Source organism: Castor canadensis, chromosome X (genome assembly GCF_047511655.1).
Source record: "Castor canadensis chromosome X, mCasCan1.hap1v2, whole genome shotgun sequence".
NCBI classification, from domain to species: Eukaryota; Metazoa; Chordata; class Mammalia; order Rodentia; family Castoridae; genus Castor; species Castor canadensis.
Window position 1 is genome coordinate 47213472 of NC_133405.1, and position 22956 is coordinate 47236427.

The 22956-nt window shown below is 41.7% G+C and overlaps 1 protein-coding gene across 5 annotated transcripts in view; it reads left to right on the top strand.

The window, feature by feature from the left end:
- Positions 1 to 13471: 13471 nt before the first annotated feature.
- The window catches only part of Morc4 (MORC family CW-type zinc finger 4), an 88608-nt gene continuing 79123 nt past the window's right edge, over positions 13472 to 22956 (top strand). For 4 of the 5 annotated variants that reach the window (XM_074064438.1, XM_074064435.1, XM_074064436.1 and 1 more), the window contains exons 1-3: positions 13472 to 13842; positions 13962 to 14034; positions 19847 to 19979. In XM_074064438.1, coding sequence (XP_073920539.1) covers positions 13741 to 13842; positions 13962 to 14034; positions 19847 to 19979 — 308 coding nt within the window. In that variant the 5' untranslated portion in view covers positions 13472 to 13740. The remainder of the gene's footprint in view (positions 13843 to 13961; positions 14035 to 19846; positions 19980 to 22956) is intronic. The other variant, XM_074064437.1, reaches the window with a different exon arrangement.

A 22956-nucleotide genomic window follows, 5' to 3' on the forward strand; every position in this document is an offset into this window, starting at 1 on the left:
TACTCATCTAGTCCCTTGTGCACAGGTTAGATGAGTGCCTTTTATCCGCTGAACATCACATACCCAGGGGATACATCTCTTTGACTCACCACTGAAGACTAGCATCCATGGCCAGCTGGCACCAAGAGGAAGGACTCCCCAAAAGAGCTTTTGGTGAGTCAACAGCACAGTCCTGCCTAATCTGGAGCATACATCCCCATCACATACACCCTTCCTGTCCCTTGAAGTAGCTGGAGCTTCCCTCTCCTTCCCTCTGAGATGTTCTAAAACCCTTGTCAGGTTGGAGCCAGGAGGCATGCTGCCCATATTTATCATGATGGGAAAACAAAAACTTTTCAACACACATGTTCTAGCTAAGGCTGGAGTTCTAGGACAGATTCAGTTGAGCCTATAATAAGACTGTAGGAAGAGAAAGAAAAAAAGAAGAGTTGATTTGAAACACATACAAACCAGGCAGGAGAGTGGTTTTCTTTAGAAGGCCTTATGCTTGGCATTGAGCTGGAAGAAGACAGTATGGGTGGAATCCCTTTTGCTCAGTGTGGCCCCTGCCAACTGGGACAAGAGAAGGAGCCCTACCCAGGCCTTGTTGGGATATGGGGATATTGAAAGGGAAGTGAAGGATCATTTTTTAACTAAAGCCTCCAGTCATAAGGCTTAGCTATGAGTCCTAACGGTCATCTGCATTAACAGAAAATTATGTGTATGTGTGTGCAAGTGTGGACTCGCCTCCCACCCAAGGAACTTTTTGTCTCTGTCTTCAGAGCAGACCTTTACTCAACTGCCATGCAGCCATCACTGGGGCTAGGAAGGGAAGTCCTTCATCAGTCTACAGCCCCAGCCCTCAGGCCTGAGGCCCCAGTACTGATCTGTCCTCCAGAGCTTCTCCTACAGAGCTCCTTTGGGTTCCTGGCGTCTCCTCCCCAAGCCCTCAACCAGCCCTGAAGTGCCCCAGCTCCTTCCTTCCCTAGGGAGAGTGCCAAGCTTAATCATGCCCAGGTCTGTCAGCCCATGCTCCCCTTAATATAAAAAAAAAACCTGACTAATTTAGCTCCCTAGATCCATTTAGATCTCTAATTGATTTGCCATTTAGGGAATGTGTCTCCCCCACCTCTGCCCTTGATTTTGATTCTTTATTTTCTGAGATCTTTGACTTCCCCTAGTCTTCACAACTGGAACTGAAATCAGAGCTATAAAGCGCACCATGCCAGCGGCTGAAATGAAACTGGTTTAAATCTCTGTTCAAAATGCTTATTTACATTATATTCCAAATGTTCTGTTTGGGGTACCAAGGTTTTTACCAGCAACAAGCTGTTGGAGAAATAAATATTAAGAACAAATCAAGTTAGACCAAACCACAGGCCCCATTCGATATCACTGGTCAGGACAGATAAAATTAGAGGGAAGTGGAAAGGGAGGTCCTTCTGGTTAGGAAACATGGCATTCGATGTCCTCTCCATCAGTGTGTTTTTTGTCTTCCTTTATATCTTCTGCGGACTGAGGAAGAAGTAGCCAGAGACTGTGGAGGTTGAAAAGCAAATTCTGTTCATCCTAAACCATTAATATAGTTTGCACAGTAGAGCCTGTGTGACTCCCAATCCTGACCCTGTATCAGAATCATCTGCACAAAGTCTGGGTGGGGCTGGGGAATGTACATTGCTAACTTGCTCCCAGGTGAGGCTGTGCTGTGGGTCTGGGGCCCACACTTTGAGAACCACAGTTTCAGGGGCTCTGCTGAGTAGGCTTGAAGATCAGGGTGCCTCAATTCCTGGGAGGACTTGTGCAGAGACAGGAACTGCACCACACAGTTCTCTAGGGCTGGCCGTGGGCACAGCTCAGCAGCCTGCACCTAAGACTTGACAGTTGCTGAAGACCACAGGTTATACTGAGGCTCCTGGCTAAAACTCAAGCTGTTTTGGAGTTTTCTAACTCCTGCTGTCATGCCTCCTTGTTCTTGGGTGTGGAGAGGGCATTGGTTCGAGACAGCAATCATCCTGGAGCAGGTGGCCCAAGATGAGCCCTGACTCCTATATCATTGGTGGCTCAGAATCCCCAGGGGTAGGTAGCAAGCACACAGGTTGCTGGCCCCACCATAGAGTTTCTGTTCAATGGGCCCAGGGTGACAGTGACTGAGTGTGCATCTACAGCAAGCCCAGGTGATGCTGACTGGCACATTTTGCCAAAGGGAATAAAAAGGCTGCTGTGCTCTTATGACTGGGGCTGAGGGGACTGAACCAGTGGGAGAGATGCAGACCAGAGAGCAGCTTGAACAGAGAGTGGGAATTTATTTGGCACCAGACACAATTCTGAGTGACGTGAGTATATACAGCAACCACTCGTTTGAAAATATTTTTAAGCTAATCATTGGATGATGTTGTTTGGGTTCAGCTATTTCCACAACGGGAGAAGGGAAGAGAACGAACATTCACTGAGCTTGATTAAGCTTTGCACTAGACACTTTACAGATATTATCTTATTTGCTTCTCACAACAGCCATGCAAAAAAGACATCAATAATTTCAGTTTTGTTTTTGCAGTTAAACAGCCTTAGAGAGCCTAAGTGACCTGACTAATATCACACAGCTAATGAGAACTGGACCTGGATTCCAATTCAGGTCTGGCTCCAAAGCCCTTCCCACTACACCTGCATACAAGGCACATCCTTTTTGAAAAAGCAAAGGAAAGGGGAGGAGAGAGTTTTGGGGAAAATGTGATAGGAACAAACCACTCACCATGGAGAGTAATGAGGAAGGAGGCCGAAGGGATAGGATGGCAGAGGGCCTTGGAAGGAATTAGTGCTGTATCACAGTCAATCACTGCAAACAGTGACGGCGGGGGTGGGTGTTACATCCAGGGTAGCTTAAGAGGAAGGGGGTGGTGGTAGGAGCAAGAGGGATGGCTCGTGGAATCATCTAGCTCAGGGCTGAAAGGAACTCTAGCGCTCATCCTGGTCACTCATCTTACAGGTGTGAAAACAGTCACTTGCTGCATTGGATGCAGAGGTGGGGAGGGGCAGCAAAGCACTCCCTTCCCTGGCTGCAGCTGCAGGGTGGGCTGTGGATCAGGAATGGCCCAGAGAGCCTCAGGCATCTAAGCCCTGCAACCTTCCCAGGTGGTGGGCTGTATCCAATGACAGCTCGAGGTCAGAGCAGAAGTGGCCCTTTGCCTCAATGGAGGATCTCTTTGAGCTTCCATGGGGTTGGCTGAGACCTCATTGAGGCTGCATGGCAGTTCCATTCCCTCCTCTGCCCAGCACTGCCTTTGCACTCCCTGCAGGTATAGATCCTGAGGGTGCGCCCCCATCCTCCTGCCCACAAGCTCTGGCACAGAAACATGGCCTGTGCCATGCCCCCAAGCTCACAGGCAGATTCAGTGGAGGAGTCAGAACAGGACTGCACATTCTGACTCAGCCTTTCTACAACACCTGGCTACCTTCCATCCTGATACCTCTTAGGTTTTGTCAAATCCATCCAGGAACTTGGAACACATGACCTTAGAGAACAGGTCAGAATGTGCTAGGTGAAACACACACACACACACACACACACACACACACACACACACACACACACACACACACACACCTGGGAGAGCTCTCTGGGAGAGCTCTCTGGTACAGGTTACTAATCAGGAGGAAATTCTTGTGCCTGTCTGGCTCTTCCAGGACAGGGAACTCAGCTTAGTCCAGGAGAAGGGACAGTGTGAAATAAAAAAAGGTCGTATGGGCGGTTCAAAACTGCAGACCTAAGGCCCTGGACCTGGGAAGGCTGGCCTTGGGAGCTTAAGTTCTGCCCCAAACAGAGGCTAGCTGGGATTCTGAGGCCCCACCACACCCCACTGAAGCACTTCCCACTCATTGTGCAGCAAAACTCGGGCTTTCACAACTGGCCCTGCACTGGGAATCCTCCTTCAGAAAAGTGCCAGCTGCCGCAGGCAGAAGCCCTGTTTGGTGGTGAAGTGTGTGGAACCTCACGTTACAGTCTTTCCACAACCCAGTAGAGCCACAGTGATGGGATTTGGACGACTTCATTTTCTGCTTTTGATTATTGCTGCATGGTAGCAGCAAGGCCGGAGGAGGCCAGACCCTGGACTCTTGGAAGCTCCCTTGATCCCTGAGGATTGCCTCTGACGCGGGGAGCAGGGGAAGGACTGAGGGGTACCTCGGATCCCAGCTGCCAATCAGGAGGCCAGAGGCTTGGAGGGCACCAAGCTTTTGTTTAAACACCAAATCCCCCAAGTAGCAAACGTGCTGATACTTACTGTGGCATTCATGATGCCCAGCAGCAAGCAAGGCAGACAGACCACACAAGCACATCTAAGAAGAAGGCAGTTGGTTGGCCTTTTCTGAGGTCCCAAGTCTTGAGCCTTAAGATCAAGGGGGCAGTAGGCTTTCAAAATGCTGTGCTGTGCTCAGGAAGGAAGAAAGGGCAGTGGGGTCACTCTGCAGGGAAGACTTAATGTTCCAGCCAGCCAGGTGGGTTCTGCTTAAAACACCTTCAGAATAGACATGTACTGTCCCTGTCTGTTTTTCCCCTAAGGAGGCCATGGTCTATTTAACATTTTCATGACTGCACTCAGGCTCTTCCATCTGATCCTTAAATCTTGTCACTCATTATAATTACACCTACCTGACTTAGTTAAACTCAGCCATGGTGTCTATTATTTCAGACCCTGCAATCTCCACTGCTATGGTGAACCTAGTTATATGTCTCCAGTCATCAAGTGTAATCTATAAAAAAGGAGAGTCACCACTGAATTTTTCAGTGGTGCTAGTGTCCATATCACCAACATTTTCCTTTTAGTCTTGGGAAATGGTATATCCTATGCCTTTTTGTTTGAGTTTCTCAGTCTTGTTTTAGTATGCTCTCTTCTGAAATTTTTCACCCATCTTCCTTCCACTCTTGCTACAGCAATGATGGACTTTCAACCTCATTTAGCATGTATAGTCACCTTTTCTGCACTTCCAGAAACCATCTAGTTGTCACTTTTTGCTACCTCTTGTTGTCCTTGTCCGGGTATTAAATCCTATATTCCAGAAGAGTGCTCCCACACTGATAAACTATCCAGTATCCAATCTTATAGTCTAGTTCCCATAATCAAGTGCTCTCAGAAGCCAATTCCATGGGAACCCTTCCAGCTTTGGTCAATTCATGCTTGCTAAATCTTGTATCTCCCTGGGAAATAATCAGTCTATTCCCTTATTAGGCCCATCATGTTCATGCTGTGCCTTAACTCTGGTTATAGGCTTAGTGCCAGGAAAGGAGAGGAGTGCATGTTGTCATGGGAGGGAGAAGTTTTGTGTGCCTCCAAGCATAGGGATGAGGCAGGGAAACTATTAATAGGGAGGTTGAGCCAATTCTACAGGCTAGGGACATCTGGAGATTCAAGATTTGGTGGCATCAATTTAAATACTCCCAAACCATTTGTTAGGGTCCTATTGTTTCCAGGCAGCATTCTGATTTTTCGTATAGCAGAACTGTTTTTCATTGGGAGTTTAATATTCTTTAGAGCTCAATCATCATGAAATTCTATTGTTCTTATAGCTACTGCTTTCTCCATATTTCTCAAATACTTGATACATCACAGCAGATGACACATTCTCTTCCACCGTATACTATTCTAATTTGTCACTTTGTCAAAGTTTTAACAATAAGGTTACTACAACCTTGTAGCAGGAGGTTATCTGTGATCCACCTATCCCACTGTGATGTTGTCTGTTGCCAACTGGACCATTGCTCCCAGATAATCATCTTAATCCCAACTTTCTTGAATCGCTCCCAATTTCAACAGTTTGAGTTCCCCAGGAAGCAAACTGCAAGACAGAATTTATTGTGCAGGATGCTTATTAAGAGGTGTTCATGGGACTAACATCTATGGAAAGAAGATATGGGCAGTGGGAGAAGTTGTTGCCCAACAACAGTCTTCCAACCTCACAGAGTGATTTGGAGTTAAGATGACTCTTTAGAATTGTCCCAGGTTGAGTTGAAATGGTCAGGTCTTTATATTTCCAATTTGGTCAGCCACTGTGGGCTCCCCCAGAAAACTTTGTGGACTTTGGTGAGGCAGAAAGTATCTGAGGAGAATCCTGAAGAAGCTAACTACTGAACACAGCCTACTGATGGGTTTCCCAGGAGCTCAGTCAACAAGTTCTCTGAAATTTGAGATGGGCAGGTACATCACAATATCTGCCACAGGCACTGCCTCTTTACTCTAAATATTGTTAAATAGTTAAGCATTTGCCTGGACCCTGGCATCTCAAGCTTATAATCCTAGCTACTTGAGAAGCTAAGATTAGGAGGCTTGTGGTTCAAGACCAACCCAGGTAAATAGTCCATGAGACCCCATCTCTAAAATAACCAGAGCAGCTGAGCGCTGGTGGCTCGTGCCTGCAATCCTATCTGCCCAGGAGGCAGAGATCAGAAGGTTCGGGTTTCAAAGTCAGCTTGGGCAAATAGTTTGCAAGACCCTATGTTGAAAATATTCAACACAAAACAGGGCTGGTGGAGTGGCTCAAGTGGCAGAGCACCTGCCTAGCAAGCATGAGGCCCTGAGTTCAAAACACCAACAAAAATGTATTAAAAAATAAAATTACCAGAGGTGTAGCTCAAGCAGTAGACTGTCTACTTTGAGTGCATGCTTTGCAGCATGAAAGTCCTGAGTTCAAATTCCAGTCCCACCAAATAAAGAATGGGCTTCTCCCACCTGAACCACCAATGAACCAGAATGTTTCTAAGTATTGTTCAGTATGTACCCCCTAACGAGATGCATTAGAAAAATGCACAGAACCATCTCTGAGCATTACTGCGTAAAAATCATTGTGCTGAAATCTAGTTAAGCCTTTAAAGCCAACTTATGATTTATATAGTTTAGTTACACTTATTCCTCCAACATGAGGAGAGAGTTAAGTGACAATATGAAGAAGCAAATAGAAAAATGAGAATGCAAGGCATTTGACAGTACAACTGAATTGGTTTCTTCAACAACTCAATAGCATGAATTAAAAAATGAGAGAGGACTGCTTTAGATTAAAATAGATTTAAGACACATAACCAAGTGCAATGTGTGCATCTTGTTTGAATCTGGTTTTAAACAAACCAACTATAAGAAGATATTTTTGAGACAACTGGGAAAATCAGAATATGGTCTAGGTATTACAGGATGCCAAGGAACTGTTAAAAATTTTGTTTCACATGAAAGTGGTGTGGTGGCTATGTTGGTTACACAATGTTTGTGTTTTTAAGGCTATCAATCAATCTATCTATCTATCATCTATCTATCTTTGTATCTACGTTTGGCAAAATGACAAGTTTGAGATTTGTTCTAAAATGCTTATAGAAATGAAAAAAAGAAGAAAAGGAAGAAATTGATATATAAAGTAGGTGTTTTAGTCAATTCAGCCTTCTGTAACAAAGTACCATAGACTATGTAGCTTACAAACAATAGAAATTTATTTCTTACAGTTTTGGAGGCTGGGAATCAGAGATGAGAGTGCCAGCATGTCTGGGTTTTGCTGAAGGCTTTCTTCTGGGTTGTAGACTACAGACTTTTCCTTGTGTTCTCATGTGGAGGAAAAAGGGCAAGAGATCTTTCTGTGGTCCCTATTTTGTGGCATTGGGGTTTGAACTCAGAGCCTCATGCTTGCTAGGCAGGTGCTAGCAGTTGAGCCACTCCACCAGCCCTGTGGTCCTTTTTATAAGGTACTAATTCCATTAAGGAAAGCTCTATCCTCATGACCTAACTAACTCCCAAATGCCCAAACATCACAATGGGGGTTAGGATTTAAACATGAATATTGAAGGGACACAAAATGTTCAGTTCATTGGAGCAGGTAGAGAAGTCTAAATAAACAGAGATTTATTATATTGTTCTCTGTAAGTTCATGTATTTTGAAAATTAAAGAAAAAGAAAAGTTAAAGAGACAAATGCAAGACACCCAATGGGAGAAAATGCCTAAAAGATATAAACAGACATTTATAGAAGAGGAGATGCAAATGTACAATAAACATTTGAAATGATATTCAACCTCACTGATAGGGAAATGCAAACTAAAACAATAGCAGATTGTATTTTTTTGTTCAAAGACTAGCTAAAAACCACTGAAATTCAGAGGATCATTAGTGAATACTTTGAAAACTTGTATTCTAATAAACTGGAAAATCCAGAAAAAAATAGATAAATTTGTAGATGAATATGACTTATTGAAATTGAATCAGGAGGATATAAACCACCTAAAAAGATTTCCAACAAGCAATGACATTGAAGTAGTAATAAAGAGTCTCCCAAAAAACAAAATCTGGGACCAGATAGATTCACTGATGAATTCCTCCAGACATTTAAAGATGAATTGACACCAATGCTCCTCAAACTATTCTATAAAATACAAAACAAAGGAATGCTACTAAAGTCATTTTATGAAGCCAGTATTACCCTGATACAAAAACCAAATAAGAATACAGCAAAAAAGAAAATTACAGACCAATGTCTTTGATGAACATACATGCAAAATCATCAGCAAAACTGCCATAGTAACAAAAACAGCATGGCACTGGCACACTAAAGACACATACACTATTAGGAAAAAAAATCCAGAAATGAGCACACATAACTATAGCCATCTGATTTTTGACAAAGGTGCCAAAAACATATATTGGGAAAAAAGATAGCCTTTTCAACATGTGGATATCCAGTATCCCAACACCATTTGTTGAAAAGGCTGTCTTTATTTTTTAAAGAAAAAAAAGATCTTTGATCCATTTTGAATTGATTTTTATACAGGGTAAAAGTTGGGGATCTTGTTTCAGTTTTACTCTGTACAAAAGTCAATTTAAAATGGATCAAAGATCTTAATGTAAGATCTGAAACTTTGAAACTACTACAGGAAAACACTTGAGAATATAGGCAAAGATAGTGACTTTTTGAATAGGAGTCTAATTGCTCAGGAAATAAGGGCAAGGATTTAGAAATAGGATGGCATCAAATTAAAAAGCTTCTGCATAGCAAAGGAACAATTACTAGAGTCAAGAGACAACCTACAGAATGGGAAAAAATCTTTTGCTAGCTATTCATTGGATGAAGGATTAATATCCAGAACATATTTAAAGTGCTGAAATAAATAACAAAAGATCAAACAATCCAATTTTTAAAACAGGCAAATGAATTGAATAGACAGTTCCTAAAAGATGAAATACAATGGCTAATAAATACAAGAAATTTTCAAGGGCTGACGGTAAGAGTGCCTGCCTAGCAAGCTTGGGGCCCTGAGTTCAAACTCCAGTGCTGCCAAAAAAAAAAAAAAAAAAAAAACTTTTAAAGAAAGAAAATACATGTTCAATGTCCTTAGCAAAGGAAATGCAAATCAAAATGACACCAAGATTTCATTTCACACCAGTAAGAATGGCTATCAAGAACACAAACAACAAATGCTGATGAGCATGTGGGGGGAAAAAAGGAACATTTTACACTGTTGATGGGGGAATGTAAATAGTGCAGGCACTATGGAAATCAGTATGGAGGTTTCTTTCTTTTTTTTTTAAACAAACAAACAAAAAAACCCCAGACTTTATTTGTTCAGTAGTTTTATATTTACAGCAGAATTGAGAAGAAGGTACATAAATTTCCCACATTTTCTCTGCTCCCATACACACAGTATCTCTTATTACCAACATCCCCTACCAGAGTGTTATTTTCATCACAATGTGTGAACCTACATTGACAACATCATTGTCACCCAAAGTCCATGTTTTACATTAGGATTCACTCTTTTTTTATTCATTTATTCACATGTGCATACATTGTTTGGGTCATTTTTCCCCCCTGCCCCCCTCTCCCACCCTCTCCCCCCTTCCCCCCTTGGTACCAGGCAGGTCCTGTTCTGCCTTTATTACTAATTTTGTTGAAGAAAAGAGACAAGCCTAATAAGGAAGACAAAGTAAGTGTTTTTGCTAGTTGAGTTGAGGATAGCTATACAGAAAGATTCCTAGCATTGCTTTCGTGTACATGTGTTATGACCCATGCTGATTCAACTTTAACTGATCTTTACCCCGGTTACTGATCCCCTTCTCATGATAACCTCTGTTGCTTTAAGGTTTCTGTATTTGCTCCTCTGGAGTGGGGACATCAAACGCTTTCATATTTTGGGTTTTCTACCTATTTCTATATCACCCAAATGTGCTCTCCCCTTATCATGTGTCCCAAGTCCAACCACATTGCTGCATTTGCCCTAGATCTGAAGTCCGCACATGAGGGAGAACATACGACTTTTGGTCTTCTGAGCTTGGCTGACCTCACTCAGAATGATGTTCTACAGTTCCACCCATTTACTTGCAAATGATAAGATATCATTCTTCTTCATGGCTAAGTAAAATTCCATTGTGCATAAATACCACATTTACTTGATCCATTCATCAATAGTGGGGCATCTTGGCTGTTTCCATAACTTGGCTATTGTGAATAGTGCTGCAATAAACATGGGTGTGCAGGTGCCTCTGGAGTAATCTGTGTTGCATTCCTTTGGGTATATCCCCAGGACTGGGATTGCTGGATCATATGGCAGTTCTATGTTTAGATTTTTAAGAAGTCTCCATTTTTTTTCCAGAGTGTTTTTATCAGCTTGCATTCCCACCAGCAGTGTATGAGGGTTCCTTTTTCCCCACATCTTTGCCAACACATGTTGTTAGTGGTGTTTTTGATGATGGCTATTCTAACAGGGGTGAGGTGGAATCTTAGTGTGGTTTTGATTTGCATTTCCTTTATGGCTAGAGATGGTGAGCATTTTTTCATGTGTTTTTTTGCTATTTGAATTTCTTCTTTTGAGAAAGTTCTATTAAGTTCAGTTGCCCAGTTTTTAATTAGTTCATTGATTTTAGGAGAGTTTAGTTTCTTAAGTTCCCCGTATATTCTGGTTATCAGTCCTTTGTTTGATGTATAGCTGGCAAATATTTTCTCCCACTCTGTGGGTCGTCTCTTCAGTTTAGAGACCCTGGGGGTTTCTGAGAAAACTAAAAATAGAACTGCCATTTGATCCTGCTATAGCACTCCTGGGCATACATCAGAAGGAAGGTAAGTCTGTATATTACAGAGATAACTGCACACTCAAGTTTATTGCAGCACTGTTCATGATACCTAAACTACAGAATCTCCCTTGGTGCCCATTGACCAGTGAATAGATAAAGAAAATATGGTATATATGCACAATGGAGTATTATTTGGCCATAAAGAAGAATGAAATTATGTCATTTGCAGGAAAATGGATGAAAGTGGATATCATTATGTTAAGCGAAATAAGCCGACTGAGAAAGACAAATATTGCATGTTTTGTCTTATGTGCAAAATATAGACCCCCAAAATGAATGACATGAGTGCAAAATGGTACTATTTTGGGGGGGAAGACCAATTGGGAGGGGGAGGACACAAGGAAAGGGTAATGGGAGAGGTGAATGGGTGAAAATGATTAAGTATTTATATCCATGTATAAAATAGAATAATGCAATGCAATAAAATGGTTTAAAAAGGGGGAGAGGAGATAAGAAGGGGTAATAGAGAGGGTGAATTTGACCAATGTACATTATATGCATGTATGGAAATATCACAATGAAACCCTTTGTACACCTAACATATGCTAATAAAAAGAACTTAAGGATATAAATAATATGTCTGTTCAGTTTGAATCCTCCCACCCACATGTCCCCAAAACTTCTAGATGAATTCATTATTAAATATACATAATACAGATAATAATATTGCAAAATTAAGTCATTAGATGTCTAGTCACTTCCTGGATGTGCTGCTATACAACTAAAAATAAAGCTATTTAGAACTTCCCCTGAAGAAAAAAAAAAGACAAGCAAAAAAAAAAAGTTTAGGACTATGAAGTGCTTTGAACATGGAAAAATATCTGGCTGTTGCTGAATGGGAAATTCCTGGTATTTATAAAAATTAAGCCACACATGTGTTTAGATATAGCAATCTCACCTTTTGGGATTTATTCTGTAGAAATAATTGTAAGAGAAATTAATGACCATGTGATCCACTAATCCCAGTACTGGGTATATATCCTAAGGAAATGAAATCAGTATGAAATAAAATCTGCACTCCCATGTTTATTGAAGCACTAGTCCCAATAGTCAAGAGTTAGACTCAACCTAAGTGTCCCACAACGAATGAGTTGGATAAACAATGGGAATATTATTCAGGCATGAAATAATGAAATCTGTCATTTGAGATATGCATGAATCTGGAGGACACTATATAAGTGAAACAAGCCTGACACAGAAAGACTGCATGGTTTCACTCATATATGGAATCTAAAAACAGTTGATTTCATAGAAGTAAAGAATAGAATAGTGGTTCCCAGAGACTGGGGAGGGGTTGGGAGAGGCAAGGATGGAGAGAGGGTGGTCACCAAGTACAAAGTTAAATAAAAGGAGTAAATTCTGGTGTTCTACTGCACAGAGACAATAAAATATTATATATTTCCAAACAGCTAGAAGAGAGGTTTTTTAAAAAAATGTTTCCGGTATAAAGAAAAGATTAATGCAGCACCCATAGTAGTGGCCCATGCCTGATCCCAGCACTTGGGAAGCACAGGCAGGAGGTTAACAAATTCAAGAGCAGCCTGGGGCTGATGGAGAGGCTCAAGTGGTAGAGTGCCTGCCTAGCAAGCTCAAGGCCCTGAGTTCAAACCCCAGTACCACCAAAAATAAATAAATAAAAACCAGCAGCCTAGATCATTCAGCAGTAACTGAGATCCTGTCTAAAAGAACCAAGGGCAGGGAATGTAGCTCAGTAGTAGAGCACCTGCATGTGCAAGGCTCTGGTTTCAATCCCCAGAACTGTAGGAAAAAAAATGAAAAGTGGGTAAAGTGATGAATATGCTAACTACTCTCATTTGATCAAGTTGTATACAGGTATCAAAACATCAAATTGTACCCCATAAATGCATACAATTAGAAATTGTTAATAAAATATAGATTCTTCTATACGCATGGCTTTTAAAAATTGCACACTATTTTATTTCATGGATTCTCTATAATCGAATCAATCCCCTATGGGACTGTACAGTTTTAAGTAAATGTAGTTTCTCCTTTTATAAAGTCTCCCAGCAGCCTTGCAAGAATTGGTAGATAGCTCACCAACTGCATTCTAGAAAGTTTTGGATACTTCCAGAACACTTGAAGCCGCTAGTCAGAATGGTTTTCCTTCACGCGCGCATGCGATCTTCCCAGATACCAAAACTGTACTCTTCAGAATTCGAAAGACTTGTCTTATCCTGCCCGTTAATCATGCAGCCTAAGTGGGACTCCGTTCCAGAAATCCCGTACACCCTCTCCCAACTCTTGCCTCATCCCCGCCCTTCCCCACACGCCGCCGCCCCGCCTCCCCTCGTGCTTTCCCGCTCGCGGCCTGGCCTATGGTAAACGCCAAAAATTAATTAGGGGCGGGGAACAAGGAGCGGCTGTGTGGAGGTCGCCATATTTCTGTACGGCCTCGAGGCTGCCCGGGCAGTTGGTGGGTCGGGAGAGGCGCTGATAGGGCGGGGCCGCCGCTCGGCTCAGCCGGCCTCACCCCTCCCGCTGGGGACAGGTGGCTGCAGTGCGCCCCGCCTCCGCCAGCTGCGAGTGGGAGCGAGGGAGGGCCAGTCTCGGACGGCCGCCGCTAGCTGCGAGTGGGAGAGCGTGAGGGCTAGCTCAGGACGGCCGGGCTCGGAGTCCGGCGGCAGCAGACGAGTATCGTGGCGGCGAAAAAAATGCTTCTGTACCGAGGGGCCCCTGCGGGCCCAGGCGCGCCAGGCGTCGGGCTGGCCCGGCCAGGCAGCGTCCCGCAGGCCTTCGGAATCCGCTTGAGCACGGTAGGTCGGGGGGCCCGAGGGGGCGGACTCGTGCGCGGGCCCCGGGGCTGCGGGGGGCGAGCGGGGAGGCCCCGGCGGGCCGAGTCCTCACGCGGGACGGGACCTTCTCTCGCCCCCAGATGAGCCCCCGCTTCCTACAGAGCAACTCCAGCAGCCACACGCGACCCTTCAGTGCCATCGCGGAGCTGCTAGGTGAGTGGCGAGGGCGGGCCCGGCCGCGTTCGCCCGAGGCAGTGGTGCCAGCGTGGTGCCGCAAACGCAAGAGGAGCGCGTACAGCCAACGCAGGGTGGGCCGGGGCTGGGGTGGGGGCGTAGGGAGCGGCCCGTGCTCCGCCAGCCGAGGAGGGGGGTCGGCTTTCTCACGAGGGACGACGTTTCGCGAATAAAGCGGAGGAAACAAGGTGTACCGAACAGTTAGAACCCAGTGTGGTTTTTCTCTTTGGCTCGCGATGTTCAGGGCACTTTAGGATAGCTTAGTTAATAACCAAAAGGAGATGCATAAAAATATCGGGCCCCAAGGCTGCTGGGCTCCACAGGGGGCTGGCGACGCATGGAAGACTCCAAGCTAGCAAAGAAGCATGGCAGACAACCGGGTAGGATCATTGGGAAAGATCTGGAAAAAAGTTCTTTAACTTTTGAGACAAGCAAGTCTAGGAATGATGGGACATCTCTTAAGAGATGACACGAGTGCATTTGGCTCCCCGGGACTGAGAAGGTCTGGGTCCGTAGTCCAAGAGCGCCCTCACACCGCTGGAATGAATATTAAGGACTTAACCTCTCACTCCACCGGTGTTTGCTTTTAAAGCGTTTTTCAGTTGCTCCTTTGAAACCAAGAACACTTATGCCCTAGTGTGCTAAATTACTTGTGCGGAAAGCAAAGAAGACAAGCGATCCTGTACAAAATGTAGCAGCATACACAACACATTATAAATACTTCAAAAATTGAAAGGAGAGACATTTATGAGGCTAATTAGCACAGAATAAAATCTCAAAAATGGTTTCAAAGCTTGAACGAGCCCCAGTCCTAACCTAAGTCATTGCTGTGGCCATGCCATCAGAGTTGTTTTGGTAAAGAAGTTGGTGGGCAGCGAGAGAAGAGTCAGGAGAGTTATTTGGAAGGCAGTGGAGAATTTTTGATGATTTGTTTGACCATAACACCTAATGCTTCTGTATGTATGACTTAATTAGAAGATTCAGGGGGAAAAGTGGCATTGATACGTTTTGAATCCTAGAAAACAGGGACTATATCTTTTAGGTTTTATACTATGCCTCCAGTGACCTGCTGCAGAGTGGAATAAGATCTATGTGCATGTGACTTACAAAAAGAGACAAGCAGAGAAAATTAACAACATAGTGGGAGACGGGAAACAGAAATGTGAGCAATTTGTTGTTCTTTCACAGTTGCACCCTATTATTGTACCTGTGTTGTATTGTGCATGTTGTACTTTATAGGTGATTTAGTGAGTTTTCAATTTCTAATTTTTAAATATATGTAATTTTGCTTTAAGCAATGGCCTAAGATGTCTAGCATGGGTGTGAATATGCACGTTATAATATACATACACGCATGCATGCATACATACGTACACACATAAATTTTAAAACCAAATCACAGGACTAGAGCTGGAGCTCAAGTGGTAGAGAGCCTCAAAACCCTGAGTTCAAACCCCAGTACCATCAAATGAACAAACAAAAAACCAAATCACAAATATTTGTGGTAATATAAAGTAGGGAAAAGGGACACCAAAGTGATAGCTGGTAAAACAAAGCTTTCATTTTGGGTTTTCCTTCGACAGTTTTCTCTACTTATACATTAATTTTCTACTGAATCATTCACTTAGTAAATATTTATTGTGCATCCATTGTACACAGGGCCACTGTGCTGGGTACCAAAATGAATACAACACATATTCACTCTTCCAGTAGGGGACATAAAGCATGTAAAGAAGATTTATGATTTGTATAGCAACAAAATAGAAAATGATATGTCAGCAAAGATGATGCACAAGTGTAGAAGTTCAGAGGGAAGAGGAATGACTTCCCATTTGTTGGGAAGAGGAGGGTTAGGAAAGGCTTTCTGGAGGAGGTGACATTTGAGCTGAAATTTGAAGGATTGGGACATGTGGATATGGTAGGGGAGAGGGCACTCCAGTTGAAAAGAACAACTGTATGAACAAAAGCATGGAGAATACTGAGTCTTGAATTTAATTAGAGACATGGGGTTCACAAATAGGAAAAGCTATAGGTCCTTAGAAAGTTTATGAAGAGTCTTCACAAGTATCTTTTTAACTTTACCTTTTAAAGGTAACAGTATTATTTTTCCATCCTACAGATGATGAAACAGAGGTTCAGAGAATTAATATACTTTTCCAAGATTCCATGTCTAATAAGTGGCAAATCCAGGATTCAAGCAAAAAGACCTGCTTTTTACTACAAGTTTCAAGTAGGAAATGAGGTTAGAAAAGTGAGCTGGAACCAGGATGTGACTGTGAGAGGCTTTGGTGTTTGACCTGTTAGCTTGAAGTTTTCTGACCAGGAGAATGTCATGATCAGAGCTGTACTTCAGGAAAGTGACTTGCAGCAGTGTATTAAATGGATTGGAGAAGAGATAGACATGGATTTGAGAGACTAGTTATGAGGCTGCTACAATAATCCAGATGAGAGAGAATAAACTCTAAATAAGAGAATGATGGTGGGAATAGGAAAAAAAAGAGCTTATGGATATATAGGACAGAAAGAAAGAGGGATTTTTTTAAAAAAAAGGATCTTTGTAGTATTGAGCATCGAACCCATGGCTTTGTGCATGCTCGACAAGTATTCTACCACTCAGCTACAACTCCAGCTCAAAAAATAACTTTTGGATTTCAAACTTACGGACATTTGAATGCTGACTCTGTGTGTGTGTGTGTGTGTGTGTGTGTGTGTGTGTGTGTGTGTAATAGGAAAAAATATGCTTGTGACAGGAGGTAATGACCTTACTTTAAGGCAAGAATACTTTCATCTACTTGCAAGGCAGCATCCTGGTCTTGGTGACCTTGCAAGTATCTATGTACTGAAACATAAAGGCTTGTGAAGAACTAAAGTGGTCTCCCATCTTATCTCTCCTGGGAGGCTGGCTTCAAACAGTTTTTCCTTACCTCCCCGGTTCTAAATAAGGTAGGAGGCCTCAGTTACAATGCTTTTTTAGAAGAGATTCCCCAGGATTCTCATGCGCTTGCCAAAGTGATGGGCAAAAGGAAGGTAGAAATAGGGTCCTCTAGCATGGGCCAGGTTAGGTAAGATTAGGCTCCTTTGGATCTAGCAGCACAGTAGATTGTGCAGCCAGGTTAGCGGATAGAGACACTCTAGGATCTAACAGTACCACTCTCACCTAAGTAGTGGGTGAAAGGAGAAGTATAAGGGTTCTATCTGTTCATGTACTAAGAAAGAGGATGGATTCCCTGGTATCTGGTAGCATATGTTACATGTTGGCCAGTTTTAGAGGGTTAAACAGCAAGAAGTAGAATTGAAACTAGCAGCAGATTAGTGCCTTATTTTAAGTGCATCTATTGAGGCTGATACTATTATTATTATTATTTCATTTGTTAAGGTCAAGAGAAAGACCACATAAAACAAAGTAAGTGCAAAACTGTGTTTGCCAGTGCCTGTCCACTGATCTCACTTTCCCTGCTGCTCCAGCTGATCCTGGCCTCTCATGTGCCCCCTCCCCCCGTACTCCATGAGCTTCCAGCCAAGGAGATAAAATATCTAGCTGCTCCTGGCAGCTACTGTGTAACTCTTGAAGTGCTTGTGCTTAAACTCTTTGGTATATTCCTATTAAAAAACACCTAGTAAAATTTGGACAACACTTGGAATGGAAGATAGTGATTTTGCCAGCTGATTCATTCAATGAACTGTTGTATAAATGTATAGTTGGAAAATTAATATGTGTTATTTGTTTGGATTGTGAATGTTCATAAAGCATTAAAGAAATTTCTCAATATCCAGTGTTTTATCCATGTATAAATGATGTCTAATTTGTTGACAGGTTGTATCAGTCTCAATGGTTTTAGTTGTCTACCCACAGGAAGCCCTGCTTGCCAAGTAAAATTTCTTGAAAGACTATAGACAGCTATATATGTTGGATCCTTCTGTCAGTTAAAGAAAAAATACCTGTATTTCTGATAAAGCTGCTATTTCATACCACCTTGTAACTCCTGCCCAAAATTATCCCAGTTATCTTGCCACATTATAGTGGGCTTCGGCCCCACCTAGAACTTAAAGATCAACTATATCAGGCCTCTTAACCCCCTTTCTGGGGCTGTGGGTGATACCTTACTGTTCAGATTTTTTCAGGTTACAATCAGTAATAGTTTTTATCAATGACTGGCAATACCCTAATGGCCTCTGAAATTAATCTGTGTCTTGTTTTATTTGGTGGACATTTCACGCATACAAGTGGTTGTAACTGATACTATTAATTGTATTGTAAAAATGCATATTTTGAATATGTGTAATAATTTTCTTGATTGGAAGGGATGAATGCTTCCCATAGAGAAATGACAGGATTTGATCAGTGGTAATGGGATAAGTATACAACCAGGATCCCACCTGGCTCTCTCTCAGCCCAGCCATGTGGTGTCAGTAAAGCAATATAGGATGTCAGAGCCAGGGAAGGTATCTGTCTTGTTTAAAGAGCTCGTAGACACAGAAATGATTAAAGAACCTATCTGTGTTAGTCTAGTTTGTCACTATCACAAAATACCTGAGACTGGGTACTTTATAAGTAGGGGTTTGTTTGGTTCACAATTTTGGTGGCTAGAGATTCAAACAGCTTGGTGCTAGCATTCTGGCAAGAGCCACCCACCCCTGGCTATATGTATCACAACAGGCATTACAACATGACAGAGAAACCAAAAGGGAACGCCTTGTGAAGGAGTGAAATACACAGAGCGGCCTTGTATTTTAACAACCCCCTCTAGTGGGAATTAATCCAGTCTTTTCAGACCTGATAGCATTAAGCCCTTCCCAGGGCAGCATCCTCAATGACTTCGTTCTCCTTGTACTAGGCTGTACTCTTAAAGGTTTCACCACTTCAACACTACCACACTGGGGACCAAGATTACAGCACATCAACCTTTAAGGATAAACCATATATAAACAATAGCGCTATCCAGCAGATTGTACAGAATGCCTTCCCACTCATGCCAGTGAGCCCTAATGATACTTTTGAGCCATATATGTCAGTGACTGACAATTGTATAAACTGGTACCTGTGGCAGAAGATGTGGTCATTTGTACCCAGGGGATGTCATGCATGTGTTAGAATTAAATTTGTTGTCTTTGGAGTCTTAAATAATTAACCTGTTGTGAACATGTGACTCGGAGGAACATGTGACATTTTTTGTGTATTTTTTTCTATTTTAATTCAGTGTTTTCCATTTCATGAGAGGGTAGACAGCCTCACCTTTAAGACCGTTACAGACTGACTCCTTCAATGGTTTTTGTACTATAAACAGGAATGGTGATAATATCTGTGTTCTTTAACAGAGGAAGTGATATTTAAAAAGTAGAGGATAAAATTATCACAAATTATAATGTGTGAAATACGCATCTGTTTTTTAACCGAGATTGCTGGTTCGACTTTTTACTGTATCTACCCTCACTATATGTATTTTGAATAGTAAAGTAGCTAAAAGACAGTAAGTGATAAGGCAAAATCAGAGCAGAATGCTTTTGAAATAGTAGTTAGTCTTCTTACAGACCCCAGAGTTTAATGGGAGAAAGGCAGATTGCAGATCAGCCATTATATAGACCCTAGAAATCAGCTTCATAACTTCTGCCATCATATCTGTTGTTTTCCCTAACTCAGAATGTGCGCTTCTGTTAATGCCCTGAGTACCTCTAGGACATCCATGTGAGAAGACTGAAGGACAGTTTTCCATGTCTTGGGAAAACTAAACTTGAGATTTTGATAGAACATTGGAAAAGGGGGTCTAATATTACAGATTTCTACCTTTTTCAGATAATGCTGTAGATCCAGATGTGTCTGCCAGGACGGTCTTTATAGATGTTGAGGAGGTCAAGAATAAATCTTGTTTGACCTTTACTGATGATGGATGTGGAATGACACCTCACAAACTCCACCGAATGCTCAGGTAAAAATGTTTTCATTCTCTCTCTCTTATCTTGACTTGATGAACTCCACTTAAGGCTTAATAATTTTCTTTAATACTTTACTTTCCCTTTATTCACTCAACAAATATTTATTAAGCATATTGTAGAGTCAGGGAACTGATTATGAAACAGTGTCCCTGCCCTCACAAAACTTACAGTCTGGCTGGCAATTCAGACAATTAAGCAATTATCGCACAATAAAATGCAATAAGCATAATGCTAGGAAAACATGGGATATATGGAATGAGTCAACAGGAGAGCCCAGTCTGATCCCAGAGGTTACCAAAAGCTTCCTAGATGAAATATTTATGCTGAGCTCTAAGGATGAGTAGAATTTAACTAGGTAAAAAGGTGAAGGGAGCAAGGAATGGCAGGTCAAGCAAAAAGAACAGCATATATAAAGACCTAGAGGCCTTCATTGATCTGAGACCTTCTCCAATTCCTAATTAACGTAAACTCACTCAAGTCAGAAGTATTAGAGTTGAGAATGTCTTGTGACTTAGAACTGTGAAGTGCCTAGGTATAATCAAGCTCTATGAAAGATAGAAGACATTCACACATACAATCTTTGGAAGGTTTGCGGTAGAGTTTTAAAGTTAGGGAATTCTCTTTTCCAACTGTTTAAACTGGGGATAAATCTCTACTGCCATTCTCAACTTCATTTACTTTAAAATGCTTATAGTTGAGAATGTATGTTTGTGCTTTATTATCTTCACATATCACTCAGTGCAAGATGAATGTTTCCTCAACTCTTTGTCTCTTGCTTTTTAGCAGATGAGGTTGATTACTCTCCATGTGGCTTCCTGAAATAGAGTGTGTGAAGCATGTATAACAGTTGAGGGGTGCTGAGGAGGAGGGAAAGGACCCAGAACCCTAAAAATGGAAAACAAATTCCTTTGGTTGTAGTTCTCCTTGAAAGTATTTTAAATCAGTAGCCCTGTTTGTGGGAGAAATCTCTTTGGTCTATCAAAGAAACAAAAATGAAATTTGGTCAAATAAGTGGTTATGTTTTACTGCTCAACAGTATGTATGCCTTGTGTCTCAGATCCTCCTAATTAGAATATTTACTAAAGCCTCTAGAATTGAGACAAAAATGTGACTTAGTATGTTGGTGAAGGTAGAGTTGACCCTTTCCTTTAACTTATAGCATCAGTTTTTTTCTCCTAAAGTTGATATTATATATAAGAATAGATAATATAGATGAGAGGGAACCAAAATATTTATATGTCTAGTTCTGTATGTAGTAGTTTTTAATCCCTAAAATCACTTATCTCCTTAATGACACCTTCCCACCATACCTTGTCCCAGTGACAGGGACATCAAACAATAGGTGCAGCAAATCCAATCATCTTCCATTTTGTATGTGGAAGTTCTTATGTGAAAGTAAGGTAAGTGTGAAAAAGAGGATAATTTCAAAATAGTTGCAATAATTTTTTGTTGCATTTTCATTCAATAAATTCTTACTGATCATCTATGTGCAAGGCACTGGAAATAAAATGGTACACCAGACAGACATGATCCTTGCTCTCAAAGCATTGACAGTTTAGTGAGAAAGAGAAGTTGACAAGTAATACAACTAAATAGGCTGTTTTACCAGTGATAAGTGCTAGGAAAAAAAGAGTATAGCTTCTTTGAGAACATACAACAGAAGGATCTAATGTAGCTTAGGAAATGAAAAAGGCTACTCTAAAGAAATGTCATTCAGCTGGACACCAGTAGCTCACGCCTGTAATCCTAACTACTCAGGAGCCATAAGTCAGGAGGATTGCGGTTCAAAGCCAGCCCTGGCAAATAGTTTGCAAGACCCTGTCTTGAAATACCTAACACAAAAAAAGGGCTGGTGGAGTGATTCAAGGTATAGGCCCCAAATTCAAGCCCCAGTACCACAAAACAAAGAAAAGACGTTGAAAATATGTAGGATCAGTATCATCCATTCAAAATTTTGTTCTCTACCCAAGGAGTAAAGCAGGCACAAGCTTCTTTAGCCATTGCGTTTTCTACATCAGGCTAAATATGTTTACACTGATTTGCCCTGATCACCTGTTCGTCATTTTTAAAAATTAACTTCAGGGAGCTATTTGAACGAGTCCCTAATAAACTATAGGTACTGGATTTTATTTGTGTTTGTGTCTTAAAACAAACTTGAATCAGCTAGAAGATATCATTTACTTAAAAGAGATCACTTAATCCAAGCCTAACATTTAACCAAGCTTATCTCAATTTCTTTTTATTCCTTCCTTTTTTAACTTAGTGTATATTAGTTGTATAAAATGGTAGGGTTCATTATGATATTTTCATTTATGTATGTAATGTACTTTGATCATAATTGAACTTTAGAGGCAGGTTTGGAAGTTATTAAGCATGTATTTTTCATTTTGGGAAATATTATTTTAGAAGAAACAATAGAAGTCATTGTATAAAATTGTGAAGCCTATAGAAATGGTTTCACTTATAACATTTGTGTTATCCTGTCCTCATTTTCCAACTGTTTATCTCCTTTTCTTATTTGTAGGCTGATAAAATAGTTGTGTAATAGCAGTAACAGTTTCTTCTATGAACACAATCACATGGAAATCAAAGTAAAAAGGAAAGCCAGCTAGGTGCTGGTGGCTCAAGCTGCCAGCTACTTGGGAGGCTGAGATAATGGTTCCAGGCCAGCCCAGACAAAAATGTTTGTAAGATCCCATCTCAGTGGAAGAAAAGCTGAGTGTGGTGGTGCACGCCTGTCATCCAAGTGACTGTGGGAAGTTTAAAATAGGAAGATCTTGGCCAGGTGCCCATGGCTCACACCTGTAATCCTAGCTACTCAGGAGGATTGCAGTTCGAAACCACACCCTAACTTGAAAAAACCCTACAGAAAAAAAGGGCTGGTGAAGTGGCTCAAGGCATAGGCCCTGAGTTCAAGCCCCTGGACTGCAAAAAAAAAAAAAAAAAAATAGGAGGATATTGATCCAGGCT